This window comes from Prinia subflava, chromosome 1 (genome assembly GCF_021018805.1).
Source record: "Prinia subflava isolate CZ2003 ecotype Zambia chromosome 1, Cam_Psub_1.2, whole genome shotgun sequence".
NCBI lineage: Eukaryota > Metazoa > Chordata > Aves > Passeriformes > Cisticolidae > Prinia > Prinia subflava.
In genome coordinates, this window is record NC_086247.1 from 72,116,820 (window position 1) to 72,134,306 (window position 17,487).

A 17,487-nucleotide genomic window follows, 5' to 3' on the forward strand; every position below is an offset into this window, starting at 1 on the left:
AAAGGATTTTCTTCAGTAGGTGCCATGGTGAATGGCCCTATTTACTTCTTGAAAACGCCACCAGGGAACACAATTAGGAAAAAAATCCCACAAGAAAACTTGAGTGATTTGCTTTTTTCCAGGAAAACCTGCTGCATAAATTACACACACATGCAAAATCCATCTTCCTGCCTAACAGGGATTGACACGTGAAAGGATGTGCAATTACAATACCTCAAGTGAAATCTACTTTTGTCATTAACAATCAGCATAATTTGAGCTCAAATGCCACTGAGGACAAGTAGCAAGAAGAATTCTTTTGATGCTGGAGAAATGTTGTCTAGCTGTACAGAGCAGCTGCCAGCCCTCTGCTCACCTTGATGGCTTCCACAGAGTCGTACTTGTCCAGTTTGTTGATGTGGTTGGTGATGCTGGTGTTGAGCGGAGCGGGTGACACCGGGTGGATGACGGTGGCGTCGTGGGACTGCTGCTGGTACCGCTGGCAGTACGTGTAGACGAGCAGGGTGAGAAGGCAACCCAGGATGGAGCTGCTTAATCCCACTGCGATCATGTGGAACATGTTGAACTCTGAAGGGCAGAGAGAAGGTGGCAGTCTCAGTTTAAAGGCAGGAGCAGTAAAAGCTTCAGCTCAGGGAAAAATGTGGACAAGTGTTTGATTCAAACAAGGATAAGCGAATTTTCATGTTTTTTCCCTGAAACATCTCAATTGCAATGGTTTATCCCTTCAGTAGTAAATATATTTTACCTCCCTGAAGGGACCATTATAGGAATCTTAGATACTCATACATCTCTGTAAATACAGATCGTTGAAAGATGCTTAAACAAGTTCAGAACACAAATAAAAGAAGAATTAATTGCATTCCATGTGTTTGAATGTTCATTGGGGTTTTTTTTCAGACTGTGTAACACAGCCTTGTTATACATAAATTATGTCTATAGTGTACATAAATAGTTTTTTTCTTTCAGTGAGCTACAGTTTCACCTCCTCTGCTGCTATTACAGTTCTTTCTCTTACACATAGTGAATGGCAGAACTGACAAAATCCTAATATGTCTGAAGCCCATTCCTGCTTTCCACAAATGTTTTCCATATCCCTTTTACTGGATGCATGTCCCAGAAACAGCAGCAAACGTTTTTCCATCTCTGCTTCGATTCTTGCTGGTTCCCATTCTTTTTGTATCTTGGCCAGTTTGTTCCCTTCTCCAGCTCTTGGAATTTTTTATTTATTTAAGAGGGAGTGAGGAAGAAATGGTAGCAATCTAGGGGGAAATGGGATGTGGCGAGAGATGGTCTCCTTGAATCTCAATACACCTTTAAGCACGGTAGCCAGAGAGTGCAAAGTCAACAACTCAGAGTCCAGCACTCTCCCATCTGCTCTGCTCTTCAAAGGTGCAATGGCATCAGACCATGGGAAACCCTTTCCACCAAGGATTTTTAATTTTAATCCAAGGATTAAAACAGAGGAAGCCCATTGCTGCATGAAACTGTAGCAGGGAACCTAAAGCACAATCATCCCCTGGTGTTACTGAACAGAGATACCAGATCAGATATGGCATCAGTAGGATTAGATCAAAATACACAAATTGCACTGCTTTTCATTGTTATTTCCAACTGGAGCTGTGCTTTTTGATTTACTTTAGGGAAGAAGTATTACTGAGAAGCTCATGCTGGAAATTTCATCCTAGCATGACTGAAAATTTGTCTGTGGTTCCCTAAATGTACAAATGAAGGATTTTAAACTGATATACTGGTGCTAGTCTTAAAAACATCTCAGATCTTTTTCACTGTAATACAGTAAAATGGGACAGTACATGGGTCTCATTTTTTGTAAAATCTAAGGTAGGACCTTTATATGCCTCTTGAGTACTTGGAAACACAAATTAATATTTAGATGACTCAGCTGACTGTGTTAGTATATCAACCTATCACTAAAATATCCCTTACACCTTTATTAGGGTTTCCCAGTGTTTTAGAACTTGGCAAAGTGTACTTTTCAGAGTACCACTGCTAATTAGCAAAAAAAATCAAATAACATTATCTTGGCTCCCATAACACGTTACCATATGCACAAGTACCCTTGCATAGCCTCTGTGTTTCCACTGTCCTTTGTTAGGTTAAAAATGCAGCTTATCTGAGCATGGAAGAATACTAGAACTGGCCAGAGCTATTACCATGACGACACAGACTAAGCGTGATAGCTCAGAACACGAAAAAAAGTTCATTTTCCTTCTTCTTATTATTGTTTAGTAGTTTTAAAAGTTTTTCCTTTCAAGGTCTATTATTTTTCTAGCATCATGACTCTCCAGAATGGAACCTTTTATTTACTTTTTAGTTTTGTCTCTGGCAATGAAGCTGAAAATGAGTCCCAGATAGAGTCTGGGCTATTTAATTTGTTAGCAGGCTGGTTTTCTGCTGTTTATTTGGAGTCTACAAGAGGTTTGCAGACTTATTATCCTGAAAAAGGCGGAGCAACGAATTTACAAATTTTGACCTTCTGATAACTAGATTATTATAGGTATTTCTTTTTGAGTACAAGGGTGACTGCCACATGGACAAAGAAGAAAATACAAACATCCAATAATGCATATTCTATTCTCAAAGGTCACCAATGACAGATGGATATTTAATGAGAGATCCTGTAGTAACCATATTTTTCTGTACAAGTAACTACTTTTTTTTTCTGTACATGTGTAAATAATGAGAATGGAGCATTTAGAAGGTAGAATAATACTAAGGGAGTGCAAAAGGTGAAACGAAAGCAAAAAAATGGGGAATCAATATTTCAGCATTTAATAGACATCTCGAGTTGAAAAGCTTACCGCCACATCGTTTCTCTTCTATGCTGCTGGATCGTGCCACAGATATTTCTAGAAAAATAAATAAACCACTTAGGCCAAGAAGAAAACATACTGCAGGGAACTTCTAACACAGTGAGAATTTAAAAATTCATTCTATTACATCCAATTCAAATTCAAGGTAAAAAATATTTTCACTATGTGGTAGAATAGAAAGGACCCATGATATCTTCAGGTTCCTTAGTTTCCCAAACAAAAGCAGCAACTTATTTTTAATTTCTGCCTCAAAACATGCTCTCAAATGAAAAGGACGAAATGGACGCAGAAACATTCTTGTGGAGTTTAGGCTTGTGGAGAAAGAGTTTTTACTGAGGTAAAATTAACTATAGTCTAATTACGTTGCGTTCAAATGTGCTTATTATTACTAGAAGTCACATCTAGCACTAACGCGAAAAGTGGGAATTTATACATCTTCAAAAAGGACAGCCAATTTCACAGGTCTCAGTTGTAAACTAATAACATATTCCATCCTGTATCCTTACCACTTTTACTTTGAAAATACAGAATAAAATCTGTTGGCAATTGAGCTTTTCCACTCTTTACTTCCAGACCATGGTTTCTATGAAAGGGAGTTCTGCCTTACAAATCAGTCACTTGAACCTCTCTGAAAGGGTCAAGGATCACCTGTATACAAGTGGGGTAGCTGACACAGTAAACTTGGATTTCAAAAAAGCAGAATTTTAAGTTCCTTGATAACATCTTTCCAAGCAACAAATGAAGTGGGGGAAAAGATACAGAAACGGGCTACTACTATGTGTCCAGCTCTTGCAACAGAGGAAGGTTGCCACTTCTGCAGGGATTAGTCTTTTCAGCCAACAGCTAGGGAAGAAACCCCTGAGTTGGAGGACCTGGATGAGTAAAAGCGAGCCAAGTGAACCAAAGAAAGCTCAATTCCCTGAGGTGGGAGTAATGGACATGACCTTATCTGCTGTGTTACTGGTAATGTGAGGAGGAGCAGCAAAAAAACCCAGAAGGGCAAAGGATGTGGTGGCTTGTTTCGGGTTCTGAAAACGCCTACCTTCCAAAACAAGACGTAGAACTTATATTGGATTAAGCTGCAGAGTCACAGAATGTGATTATCAATAAAGCTTCAAAAGCCTTAGAAAAGGGAGAATACAATGTGGGAGATTTTGCTTTCATACTGACACTTTTCACATTGGTTTTAGAGGAAAATACTGTTTGGGAGTTAAAGTATTATGCATCATCCATAAAAAACAGAGTTTAACTTTGCTATGTCTTTGTTACTTGTACTATAGTTTACTGCATAGTCACACAAACAAAAGGTTGCTGCCCTGAATAAACACAGCTACATTTCAAATGATACATGAAAATGTAAGTTTTTCTGTCTGTGAAAAGACCCCTAGCTTTTTTGAATGTACACAGGGAGAAAGCCAACTGTTAACAGCAGTGCACTGTGACCACCCATATGGTTGTGTGGATTTAAATGACTCCTGTGATTTAAAAACAAAAGTCCAGTCATGAGTTTTAATGAATACTATAGAATAATACATAACGTGACTATCCTTTAGGTACTTAGCAGTCATGGGAGATAAGGACAAAGCTAATAGTATTTGCCTTTCTGAGCAGTTATTAATGTAAGGGACTCTGAAATGATTTCCAGATTAACAACCACAGCACTCATTTTGTACATGCAAACCACAAAACATACAGCAATGCTTCTTTAATAATCCTAGTCTCAAAAACACTTAAAATAAAAAGCAAACTATTTCTGCTTTCTGTGTGTACTCATGCCCTGCTACCAAGTAGAATGGGAGAGACCTGCTGAATGCTGTGACTAACCAAAGTCCCAGGCAGCTGCACAGCACTGGGTGCCATGGGACAGATTTTTATGGAGACACCAGATCTAACAACGTTGTCTCTGCACAGTAGAACAACATCCTTGTGCTGACTAAAGGCCAGCTCTGCCTCAGCTCCTGGATCTGCGCCGTGCAGTCTGGAACAGGGCCATGCCTCGGTGCAGAAACCTTGCGGGACTTGGCCAGCCCTTCAAGGCTGGCTGATCTCACCTGGTATGAGGTTGGAGTCGGCGGCACAGGCTCGGCTCTCTGTGGTGTTTCCCGAGCACTGGGTGCCCACAGGGAACAGGAGGACGCACTGCCGAGCGCGGGTCTGGAGGCCAGCCGAGTCGCACTCGGACCACTGGGACCACTCGGACCAGCTGTCTGCAACAGGCAGAGGGGGACACACAGACAGACACCGTGACTGAGGAGCTCAAGGGCACCGAGTGAGAGAGAAAGAGCTTGTATTTCTGAGCTAGGACAGAAAGCCTCCTCCCCAGTTACCCCCCTCTAGCAGAGGGTAGCTCCTTCGTTTCCAGTGAAACAAAGGCAGTTTGGCTTTGGCAGAGGTCTCTGAAATGTGGATGTAATGGTGAATTTGCCTCAGACATCTCATGGTTTTGGCTTCTGCCACGGCCTTTGTGTGTGCAAGTCAGAAGCTGGAGGATCCTATGGGGATGACTGAAAGAGTGATAGCTGTGGAATTAATTCCAGTCTAGGTCATTAGGGTGGACAAGAGCACTGCATTTTTTTATGTGCCTGACAAGTGGCAACAAGAACTATAAGAGTATATATTCCAGTCTGAAACAGGATGTGTATTTAACCACAAAAATAGAAGCATCTTGAAGATGCTTTAAACTTTTCTGTTTTAGCTTTTGCTATTTCAGGTTCATTTCTTGGCTGTAGATTCTCATCTTATCTTCCCCATTCAGCTTGTCACCTTCTATTTCTTTTCTTTCTTCCTCTCCTCATGTAGCTTTGATTAAGATATTTTTATTTCATGCCTGTGTGATCTCAGATACTTTCTTTAAATGAAGTGAATTGATCTCATTCCCATGAGGTGGTGTGAGTTTACTGCACTCAGCATTCTTACAACTCAGAGCCAAGCCCTGCCTTCATAGGAGTCTTCTGAGTCTGGCAAATATAGGAAAGACAGAGTTCAGGTAAACATCCTTTCTTCTGTCAGCTTTCCCACAGAGAAAAGTTTTATGGTTTTGATATAGAATGAATAGTGTCCTACTATTCCAAACCAAACTTGTTTCTGCTTCAAAATTTTAAGTGGTTTTATGCCCATGTGAAGCAAATATACAAATATAATTTCACCTCAAGTGAAAAACTGTGTATCTTCTAATTTTGATTCAAGTTAGATACAAGAACATTGCAATTTGTGAGTTAGTGAAGCCTTTCTACACTGTTAATCAGGTGGAAACTCCAGGAAGTTTTACACTCTTTGGGGCCCCCTTCCAATACCCTTTATAATTCCAGAATATAAGGTTCACATTTACTTATTATTTTCCCCTTGTTCACATGGGAAAGAAGTTAAAACTCTCAGTCTGCTAAAATTTAGCAGACTGCAGCAGGAATATTTGAGACTGCAATCTTGAAAAAGGCCAAGCAATAGATGCTGCTTATTAAATAGATTTACCTAGCAGGTCAGATAAGAACTAGGATATTGATATTTAATGAACAATTAGTAGCTGTCTGGATTCTTTGAACAGGACAAATACCTTGATACAATCAGCTTTTAAGATCTTGTTGTTGTGAGTAGCAGAAATACTCAGCTCTGTCCTTTGGCTTTTCTGTTTCCTAGGAAAGGTCCTGGGAGGGGCTCATTAGCAGAGTGGGTACTAGGAGCACAGAGGCAGATGCCAAAATATAGTTCAATCCTAATTCAGGGGGGTAGGAGAGCTGAGGTGGGAGTCAAGCAAATGGACAGGCTTCTTCCTGCTTACTTAGTGGGGCACATCCAGGAGCTGCTGTTATTACCTCCCGTATCAGCTGCTGGATCTAAGTAAAATAAGTATTTGTATCTTTACCCTTTTTAGTAACAATAAAGCCCTGCTCATTCAAGCTTAAAGGAATGTTGCCCATTATAAATCTTGGCCCAGTTCTCACTGGTGGCAAAAGAGCATGTTTAATCCAGAGCCAAGATTCTTCTCCAGTCCTGGTATAATTGGGATAGACCCAGAAGGTGCCAAAATACTTGTGAGCATCCTAAATGCATCTTGTTGGCTGGTGCACGCTGCAGCCCCATCTTGTCCACGGTGCTTTAGACCTGCCAGATCCTTTGCTGAAGAAGCTACAATCCATGATGAAATAGGAACTTTAGAGTACACAGGGATCATGTTCAGTCATATATGGGTGACTGGGCAAGGTCACTGGTTCATCCTGCTCCTTGGGGAGCATAAAGAAACCATGTGAGTCCTGCAGTGACTCAGACACTACAGGACAAGTAGTCTGTGGGTCTTGTGCCGAGCAGATCAGCTTCATCTGGCACTCAGAATCACAGAGGAGGAGAGGGGGCAAGCAGTGCAAGCATGAAACAGAGGGTCACCCCTGCAATGATTGGTCCTTACACCAAACCTGTGGTTTGAGGAGATGGTTGGGAGCTCAGAGAGCTGCAGAGAAGTAAGGCACCCAAGACTAACAGATGTGTGACTTCAAATTGTCAGATGTGCCATCACTGGGAAGGTGATCCCATAGCTTTTGCATGCTCTTCTACTGAGCCAGCTATCTTGCCTCATTCCTTTGATTTCTGTATCTTCCAAGTGTCTGAGGCTCTCTTGCGCTTTGGGCAGGCTCCTCTCAACTTGCTCCTCAGTTCTGTGCACAAGTCATGAGAATGTAGAAGAGAGGGTGGACTGAAGAGGTGTTTAACCTGGCTTTTCACCTCGTACATGGCAAGGCTTAACCATGATATGTCATATCTTTATACAGAGCCTTGGCTGCCCTTTGAAGCCAGGTTAAGATGAAGCAGTTCCTAAGAGATTCCCTGGTGAAGGCAGCACTGCAGAAAGATCAGATTAATCAATGTAACATTTAAATTTCTTTCATGAAGTATTACACCACCATTTCTGAATGCTCAGCTGCTTTATCCATTATTTGTACGTGTAAGTCACCAATCCAAGGACAGAATGTATTTTCACCTGTTACAGAAGCTGTAAATACTAAAGGTATAAAATACTGTTTTATGCAACATACTGCAGACACCAGTGCAACTGGTTACACTTACTGATAATCAGCCACTACTGATGAATATTGCAGTGCTTCTTTTCATATTGCTGTGATTGCATTTAGGTAAGTTAAAATAAAATCTACAAACTCAATGACAGAACTTTTAAAATGAAAGATGAGAAAAAGTGATATGTTTTGCAGACACAAGACTGTAACTTTCTTTTAAGTGCATATTTGAATACTTTCAGTTGGATTTGCCATTAAATCTCTATATCCTCAACAAATCCTTAGTATCAGGATTCCAGAAAGTTTAGGCTTCTGCTAGTTTTCTTTGGGGGAAAATAAATAAATAAATAAATAAATAAATAAATAAATAAATAAATAAATAAATAAATAAATAAATAAATAAATAAATAAAATTTAAAAAAAGGAGTATTTCAAATGCCAAAAAAAATTTGCTCTTTTCACAACTTAAGAAATGTTATTAATAATTTCCATTTTTTGCATATTCATTCCTGTGCTGGTTGGTTGTTCTTAGATTCCAAGTCAATACTGTTCTTTTATACTGAGCATGTCACTCAAGCAGTGAATGTCAGCAATGGTGCTTTCTGATCTGCACAAGGAACCACTCTTCACCTGGCCCTTACCACAAGAAAACAGCTCTGCAGGCATTCAGGCACCTGTCCAAACTTGATGTATGAAGCACTGTGGTTATTTTTGACCCTTACCCATGTGAAATAAGAGCAGTAAAAAGCAGTTTTGAAATCTATATTGTAAACATGAGGCAAGGGCCATTCTCACAGCTAGTGGATGATGTGTTGCTTCAAAAACCTATGGAAAATTCTCAGTGAGATTGAAATATCAATAAAATATTACAGAGTATGAAAAATACATTTTAAGCCTCTAAAATTTTATTGTTTTATAAGGGTTTCCACTTTCTTGAACCAGGATGTATGAAACCAACCTCCTCCTCCATTCTGCACCTGCTCCAAAATTTGGGTCACAGGCAGGTCAAAACAATATGAAGAAATTATTTATGAATGTTTGCAAACTATCATTTATAGGAAAATGGTGGTAGAAAATAGATGCACAACAAGAGAAAGAGCTACAATACTAGCACAAGGACCACTCCAGCTCTGACCTTTCAAAGATGCCTTAAAGGATTTCAAGGCAGTTATGCAATTTCTACTGGAAATGTACACTAATTGTATCAAAAAAATCAAATAATCAACTGATTTCTATGCTTGGCTTTTTCTTCTTTTTTTTTAACCCAATTGGGGTTTTTTTATCCCAATCTGCTTTAATTTTGACAAAGTGGGTACTTTTATTCTGCTGGAAGATATGTAGTACCTAGAAAAGGAAAGAATCATAACAAGTAATATGATCCATTTAAACTCATAGGGCTTTTGCCCTCAGTGCTTGTGCTTGTGCCATGCACAGCCTCATTATATGAGCAAAAAACTTTTGTTGTGATGTCTAGGAGCTCTAAGTGAAGGAAGTAATACAGTGTGGTATCAGACCTTCTTCTTTCCTTTTGGTATTGCTTGTAATCCACTAATCAGCAATACATGAAAGTTTATGTGGTTTTAATCTCAATTTCTTACTTAAATTTCATTTTTATAAAAGGAGTTTCCTTTAATATGAGCCAAAAGGCAGAGTCAAAGTTACAGAAATAGACATGATCCATAATATCATACAACTAGGAGGAGTGCTGAGACATCTACTAAGCACTCCACAGTCATTTAAAAAGATCAGGTCTTTCTTCCTTAACATCCAGAGTTGAAGAAAGACTTTTACAAAGACCATGAAAGTTTTCTTTGTTTTTTATACAAAAACAGGGAAAATATTATCGACTTGAAGGAGCTAGTGATAACATGTTGAATATTAACCTCAGCAATATGCTTGCTGTGAATGTTTGGTGTTGTACATGTTGTGATATTTTTATTAAAAGTCTCATAAACATGGTCCACTTCATGGTCCACTTCAAATATTACACAATTTTACTTCATCCAGATTCAGCTACAGCAGCTTAGATTTCAATTTTTAAAGAGGGAGGAAGGAGGTAGTGTCCTGTAGAACATATTCTGCTAGTACCTGATTTACTGTAGCACTGTAGCACGTAAGAGCTGATTGTGCACTTAATAAGGGAGAGAAACCATTTCCTTCTGAATGACAGATGAAGGACATTACGCTGCCTGGCTGGGAATGCCTTACTGTGAGGCACACGAGGAGCACGAAGACTGTGTGTACCTGGGCACGGCTGCGTGTTGCAGAGCGCCTCCTCGGTGTGCAGCCCAAGGCAGATGTCCCCGCCGTACGCCGGCGCTGGGTTTGTGCACGAGCGCGTCCTCATGTAATGCCCTCCTCCACACGTGGCTGAGCACTTGGACCAGGACGACCAACAGGACCAGCCTCCATCCACTGAAAAGACACAGAACGCTGTACTTCTCCAAGCTGATGCAAGACGTGACACAATCCAGCTCATCTTTCTCATAGTCTGTGGATCTCATTCACGACCTACTGAAATTACCGGATTTTTTAGCTGCCACTGAAATAAGTTCCCACAAATTTAATCACAAGGCAATTTAATTTTAAAAGGTCCTGGTATGCTGGAAAAGCCTAACAAAATTACTCATACATATAAGACACTTTTAGTGGGTATTATAATATCTTTAAGGGTGAAAAGTCTTTTTTACTTCTTTTCTTTTCTCAGTTTTGAGGAAACAAAAATAGCAAAGCTTGTTTAGCAGAAATATTGTAGGTTTTTATTGATATAAATAAAACTTAGCCAAACAATAGCAACAGAAGGATAGAGGAATCCAGAATTTGTTTCACAGCCCAGGTGGATTGCCCTAACCCTACAATCCATTTCAAATGATCTAACTCGTTTGAAGGATTTGATGGGCCAATATAATGTTACAGGCTTAACACAGTCTACCACTGATGTCAGAAGTAGTACAACAGCAGAAGTTTAAGAAAGCAACACACACTGACAAAAAGGAGTTGCCACTTTAAGCTTCTAAAACAAGGTTTTGAAGAATAAATATTATTATTTATCTTCTCCTCCCTTTTGCATTTACTAATTCAAGTATGTCAAACAATTCTCCAGAGTTTTCCCAACATTCTTCTGAAATGCAGGCTGGATTTATGGGAGACCCATTTGTCATATGGTTTATGACACATGGCTACTAGACAAGATTTAAATGAAAGTTCACCTCATTGCCTGCACCAGTCTGGCTCCTTTGAGCCTCTATTCTTAAACCTACTGCTCCAGGATGTATTTCTGGTATTTGCAGCCACATTGCAGCCCATCTGCCAAAGACTTTGTACCTGTGGCCACGTGACAAAGTCAGATGTACTTCTCCCATTTCCAGGGAAGTATTCTTTCTGCAAAGAATCTCAGGGTTTTTTGTTTTGTTTTGGTTTGTTTTTTTTTTTTTGAAAAAAGAGACAAAAAACTAAACTTTCAAAATTTTCATTTTCTACAAAAAATTAATTTCTTTTCAAACCTCTATTTAAAGCATTATCACTTGAATTCTTATGGAAGTAAATTATTTACCATGTCTTTTTGAGCTTTCCTGTTCAATTAATGAAACAGCCTTTCAAGGGATAGTTTCTACTGGTTTACTGAAATGCTATTCCATCACTATCGCTTACCATTAAAAAAACCGGTTACAAATCTAAAAACTTAGCTTATAATGAAAATATCTATGTGGTATTTGCATTTAGAGTCTCTCTTAGATGAAGATGTAGAACATAAAAAAATACTCATTTTGGCTTCGCAGGATTGCATATCACAAATGCACTTGGTGAGCTGAGCATGATTTCTATGCAAAGTCTCCAACAGTGAGAAAATGAGGTAGGAGAATTTTTATATTAAAAAATATACATACATTTTTAATGTCATTTCAGATACAGTACAGCTTCATGTTCTCAACTGCTAATCAAACAGATAATTCACTATTGCATATCAAAGACTATTTACTTCCTGTAACTGAAGTTGGTGAATATACTGCATTATATTCCCTGTATTGTTTGCAACACCATCCTAAACATCTAGAAAGCATGGACTTGGCATTTCCTTGCTAAGACCTGTAGTTGTGAAAACTCTTGCAACTAATTTATCTGAACTCTGAAGCCTGATTTGACAGACAGTATTTCTATAATCTGGTACTATATTCCAAATATGCAATTTAAATAAATTATTTCCATTATTAAGGATGTCAATGATTGCTACATCATACAACAAATCATCATGCATGAGAGAGTTTTATACCACCTATCATAAATAAATACTGTATCTCAGTAGAGTATCTGACTTGTTCTCCTACTCATATTTTTCTTATTCATATTTTCCCTGGAAAACAAATACCTCTTCTTGCCTGAGATAACTCTATTAATGCAGTATTATGCAAACTCATATCAAAGAAAGCCATAGGTTATTTGTCTTCAGTGCAGATGAAATATACTGTGCAATTTTATAACAATTTCAGGACACGGTATCTTTTATTCTTTTATTCAGAACTTGCTTCATCTTTTTTTTTTTTTTAAGTTACCAAATAAAAGCAGAAGCTGTTACCAAAGCTGTTTATTTCATACAATATTAAAGCTTTACCTTTCTAGATACTCCCTTTTTTCTTCTTTTATTTTTTTCTTTAAAGTGATCTTTGACTAGCTCAAATGAATGATCAGAGGCATGTCTGCTGCAGCATACAGATCTCATGAAACAGAATTGATTCTGCCTGAGATTAGCTACACAGAACATAAATTGTCTGCAAACATTGCCAGTGCATTGTTCACTGTAATGGAGACAGTGACCCCCCACACTTTCCTGCTTGTTTTCCAGTGGACCAGAGTGAGAATTACAAACGCACCTGCATTTGAAATTGCCATCGATCTACAGGTGGGCGAGCGCACAGAGACTGATGTGACACCCAGGAGCGTCACCCTGCCCCACAACTGCAGTGATCATGGCTGCACTGTGTGCTCAGATGTAAAAGGGAGACGTGGGTCTGGGGAAGGTGGGCAAGCACAAATATAATAGACAATGTTAGATTTGATCTTAGTTGAGCTGGACAGTGCAATGATAACTGATTTTCTTTTAGCAGCTATTTACTGACAGACTGCCTCTAACCTTTCAAGAGCTATTTGTAACCACCTCTTTCAATAAAGTCGCCAGAACTTTTTCTTTTCAGCAACAGAGGATAATAAGGCATCATCATGGTTAAATAAGATCAAAGGAGTGAGTATTTACTGCTTGAGTTTTTACAAGACCTAAATAGAGCTCTATGGTTTCTTTCATCTTTCTTTAAGTTGCTTAGCAACACAGCACCATCTGAGTTTCTTTTTTTCCTTTTTTGCCTTTTGTCATGGAGCCCCTAATGTTATTTCTGCCTCTTATAGGAGGAAAAATACACAGCAGCAAGAAAAGTTCCAGTTTCTTTACATAACAATTTTGTAGAGATGTTGGACAAAAGAAAGTCATTAAAGTAGTTCCACAATGAAAGACATAAAGAGTGTTTACACAATTGCTGAGGTTGGTCCCTTTATGAAGAAGGCTCTTTTTAGCTGTGAGGGTGCTATCAAACAGTGCTCTTTCCTTTACAGTAAAGCAAACAACTTTTTGACTACTGGCCTTTGTTGAAGTTAATAAGTATTTCTTCACTGTAATGAAAAAACAATGCATCATAGGGAAGAGGATGTGCCAGAAAGAAACAGCATACAGAAATGTGATCTCCTGAGGACACAACAAAACATCACACAACTGGAGAATTTCCAAGAGACAATTAAGTAAGCTGGATACCCTGCTATGCACGTTGGGATTTACAAGGGACTCTGGGCAGACACACTGACATCACCTCCTTTCATGAGAACACAGATAGAGTTGCAGGCTCCTTTATAGACTGTCTGCATGTCGGGCAGCCTCCTGCTCCCTTCCAGACACCTGGGGATCATCCTTTTCCACATCACTTAGTCTACAGCTTTTTCCCAATCCTGCAGGATACTCCTGCATGTTTCAGTGGGAAAAGAGCAACTTTTATTTCACAGTTTACAAAGGCAAAGCCTTATTTTTGTGATACCTTTTATCCATAAAAGCAATGCTGGATAAAACAGTCAAAATAGTGCAATGCAGAAACACAAGGCAAACAAATGGTTCTAAGAAAAGAACAATAACAAAATCTAAGGGTCCACTTGGGTTTAAGTCTGTAACTGAGACTTTTAAGTCAGAAAACCAACAGTTGCTTCCAAGAGCAGTTCACCCCTCTTCTTGCTGGCTACAGAAGTGCCTAGAGAGATCAGTGCATGTTACAAGATGGGCTTCAGCCTCCATTTACTGGAGTAATTTTTTCCTCCTGATTTATGAAGCTACTGCAGGATAATATTTATTCCTTTAAATGCATTCTTGTTTTCTTGTGGCCAAGTATGAGTTCAAAGAAAAAAAATAATAGGAGGAAAGGAAAACAATACGGAGAGAAAAATTATAAAAAAATAAAACAAATAAACAACAATTGGCTTTAGGGGATGCATAAACAACTTACACACTCTTTCAGAGATTTTTTGCATATCTGAAACTCATTATTGCTATTAGAAAGTTTAGTGATATATCAATTTATTCAGATCTTCTCAGCTAAAATGTCAGAACTAAACTAGAACTAAACTAAACTAGAACTACTATAATAAAAATCTGAAATTGGTGAAATCCCGAAATATTGTCATGAAGTATCAGAAATTCAAATCTAAGAGATGGCAACTATCCTTTCCCTCTAATCCTCCACCATGACCTGAGGAGAAGAGAGAACAAGAACTCCTGTAGCTCATGCTACTCAGTGGTGCCCACATAGCTCTGCTTTAAATGTCTAATTAAGGCACATCAGCCAAGAGTCCCCATATCCCTATGCAATGGAATATAAGAGAAGGCAACAAGAAACAAAACAAAACACAAATGAAGAGAAGTTGTCTTTTCTTCTGTCAGTTACAGAGGTAACTGAAGAGATGTGCAATACTGTGAACTAGGACAGTGTTCTTTAGGTTTGGTTGTATTATTGTCAGGCAAACAGATCTTATAGTCAGCAAATTCCTGTAATTTTTTTAGATTTGCAGAATTTGTGATTCAAACACTTCATCATCCATTTCTCTTCATAATGTAAACATCTTGCAAACCCCCAAGGATAACAAAACCCTAATATGACTGATTTTAAATTCCTTTTATTATTGGCGGCAGATTAGTAACTCAAAGAAAACAAAAATGTCAGTGAGCATTCACAGATCCTTTCCACAGTTATTGAGGCTGTTCAGTTCAGTTCTTGCACTCTTAATGCTATTCACATCTCTGAGACACAAAAAAAAGAGCTGAGGCACAGGTTCAAAGCATAATTTGCTAGTACAAGACAACAGTTCAAATTCTCTTACCCCTCCAAGTAGCTTAGCCAGATGGAAGCAGTACTGAGAACATGCCTTTACCCTACACTGGCTCACAAACTATTCCTGCAGCTTATTCAGCAAAGTGATAGTTAGTTGAAGGTAAATTGTGTGAGGGATCATTCTAAAACTTGAATAATATGGACAAATCATCTTCCAGGACCTGGATACAATTTCTGGCAATTTTCTGGCACTGTTCAATTTTCTATTATATATTCAGCTTTCAAATGCTATGAGCAAAAGGCCCAGTAACTGCTACCAATCTGTCCATCAGTGGATCATTTCCTACTGTAGAAAAAAAATTCAATTTCTCTGTCCCCAGTAGGCTTAAAAAAGGTTTAATAGCACTCACTGAAGGCAGAGTCTAGATGACTTCAGCACTTGTTTGAAGTTCTTGGATCCTGCATTTAACCATCAATTTATGTTTATTAATATATTAATAAGTATATTTAAAATGCTGCAGTGGTTGCAAGACACTTAACCAGTGGGCTGGACTGTTACTAAAGGGTTTTGTGCCAGAAGGGAGTTGAGGTGAAGCTTACACTGGTCCTTACCCTGGAGGAGCTCAGGAAAACCTTAGACAGCATCAAATGCTTTGTTGCAATTTTAATTCTAGTACTATGGAAAATGCTTTCAGGTCAAGGTCAGAACAAAATCCCCTCACATGCCTTAACCTTTCTGTCTCTTTCATTAAAAAATTAGGAGAATTCAAGTTTATTGGTATGCTTCTCTAGCAAGAATTTATTTTCTTCCTACAAGTTTATAATCAGGTTTAATTTATGGATAAGTCTTATTCTGCCATAATATTTTACTCTCCCACGTCTAAAAAAAAAAATCAATTACAGCTAGTGCTTGCAAAGTTTTCCCTTCAGATTTATCTGAGATATGATTTAGTCTCCTAAGTTTTTTTCTTAATTACTGGCAACAGTAATTCTGTAGCTGAGGAATTTTGTGATACCTTGTTGCAGGCTATACATGTAAATACTTCATTCATTTTCTACATCTTTATTCAAATTTGCTTTGCACTGAAAAGAAAAATAAAATTTGTCTCGAAATAAAATTATTAGATAGAGCACTGCTTCTCAATTCAGAAAGGCTACCACACTTTATACCAACTGATTTTTTAAAATATTTTCAAATTCAAAGCGCAGTTTTAACTTCTGCCTTAAAATTAATGTTTTTTAGTCTGGAGTATTGTCTATCTCATAAACAACTAGGGGCTCCACAATAAAATTCTAAGTGTGTTTTACTGGTTAAAACAATTTCTCTCAAAAAATGGAACAGTGAATAACTGCAGAGCTTAATAAAAGTACCACTTCTGAATACTTTTGACATATTTTAACTTTGAAAAAAATCCCCAAAAATTCAAGATGGCATTTAATTTGAAAATCAACAGCAAGGGCTAAACAACAAATATAGCCCCATTTTATAGACAATCCATGTCTATTTAATGGATGCATTTCAGTTACTACAGTATGGTGATAAAATCAGATATCTCAGAGCTTGTGAGCAGAGCTAGTACCTTGTACCACACCACCCACGTGCCTCAGAGGAAGCTGACAGCAGTGTCCTATGGAGAGATTCCCTTTGCAAGGGAAGGAGGGGCCAATGAGGAGTTGTTATATTCTAGGTTGCTTCACCTACTGCGTACATCCCTGGGGAGGTTTGCACATGTTGGTACAATGGTCTTCTAAATCTTTGATTCAGTGAATTACTGCCAAACTACTGGAACAGTGCAGTTACACAAAACAGAATTGTTTATCGTTTTATTATCCTGGAAAAAGCAAGGTGCTATGATTCCAGTCTGGGAACTAATGAATCACATCATGCACTAGGGCTGTAGCCACATGGAGAAGACTTGGACCACAATTTCCTAATTCTCTGAAAAATGTTGGCTCCCAGTTGGTTCCCCATCCACCAGTGCTCTCCAATAGTGCTTAGTGTAGAAAACATGTTCTACACCGTTCACTTGTCATGTGTTTATGGTCAGAAAGAAGCATCATCTCTTCCCTTGATCTCCTTGGATGTCCACACTCCCAGATGGAGAATCTACAAAATCAGCAATTGAAGTTATGTTCCTCCTCGGATACAGCAAGAAAATTTCACCAGAAAGCACTGGCTGGTTCTGCCCAAGCACCTCTTTTAGAACTTCTGTGGCTCAATGGGCATTTCTTCAGATCAAAACAGGGATCCTCAATAGAAATTCCTCATGGATCTGCCCCACCAGCAGGAGAGCTGGT

The 17,487-nt window shown here is 38.6% G+C and overlaps 1 protein-coding gene across 6 annotated transcripts in view; it reads right to left on the reverse strand.

The window, feature by feature from the left end:
• Window positions 1–17,487, reverse strand: part of SEMA5A (semaphorin 5A) — a 320,792-nt gene that overhangs the window by 5,954 nt on the left and 297,351 nt on the right. For all 6 annotated transcript variants that reach the window (XM_063399787.1, XM_063399779.1, XM_063399792.1 and 3 more), the window contains 4 exons: window positions 10,079–10,249; window positions 4,883–5,038; window positions 2,820–2,867; window positions 356–567 (listed from right to left, as the gene is read on the reverse strand). In XM_063399787.1, the coding sequence (XP_063255857.1) occupies window positions 356–567; window positions 2,820–2,867; window positions 4,883–5,038; window positions 10,079–10,249 (587 nt within the window). The remainder of the gene's footprint in view (window positions 1–355; window positions 568–2,819; window positions 2,868–4,882; window positions 5,039–10,078; window positions 10,250–17,487) is intronic.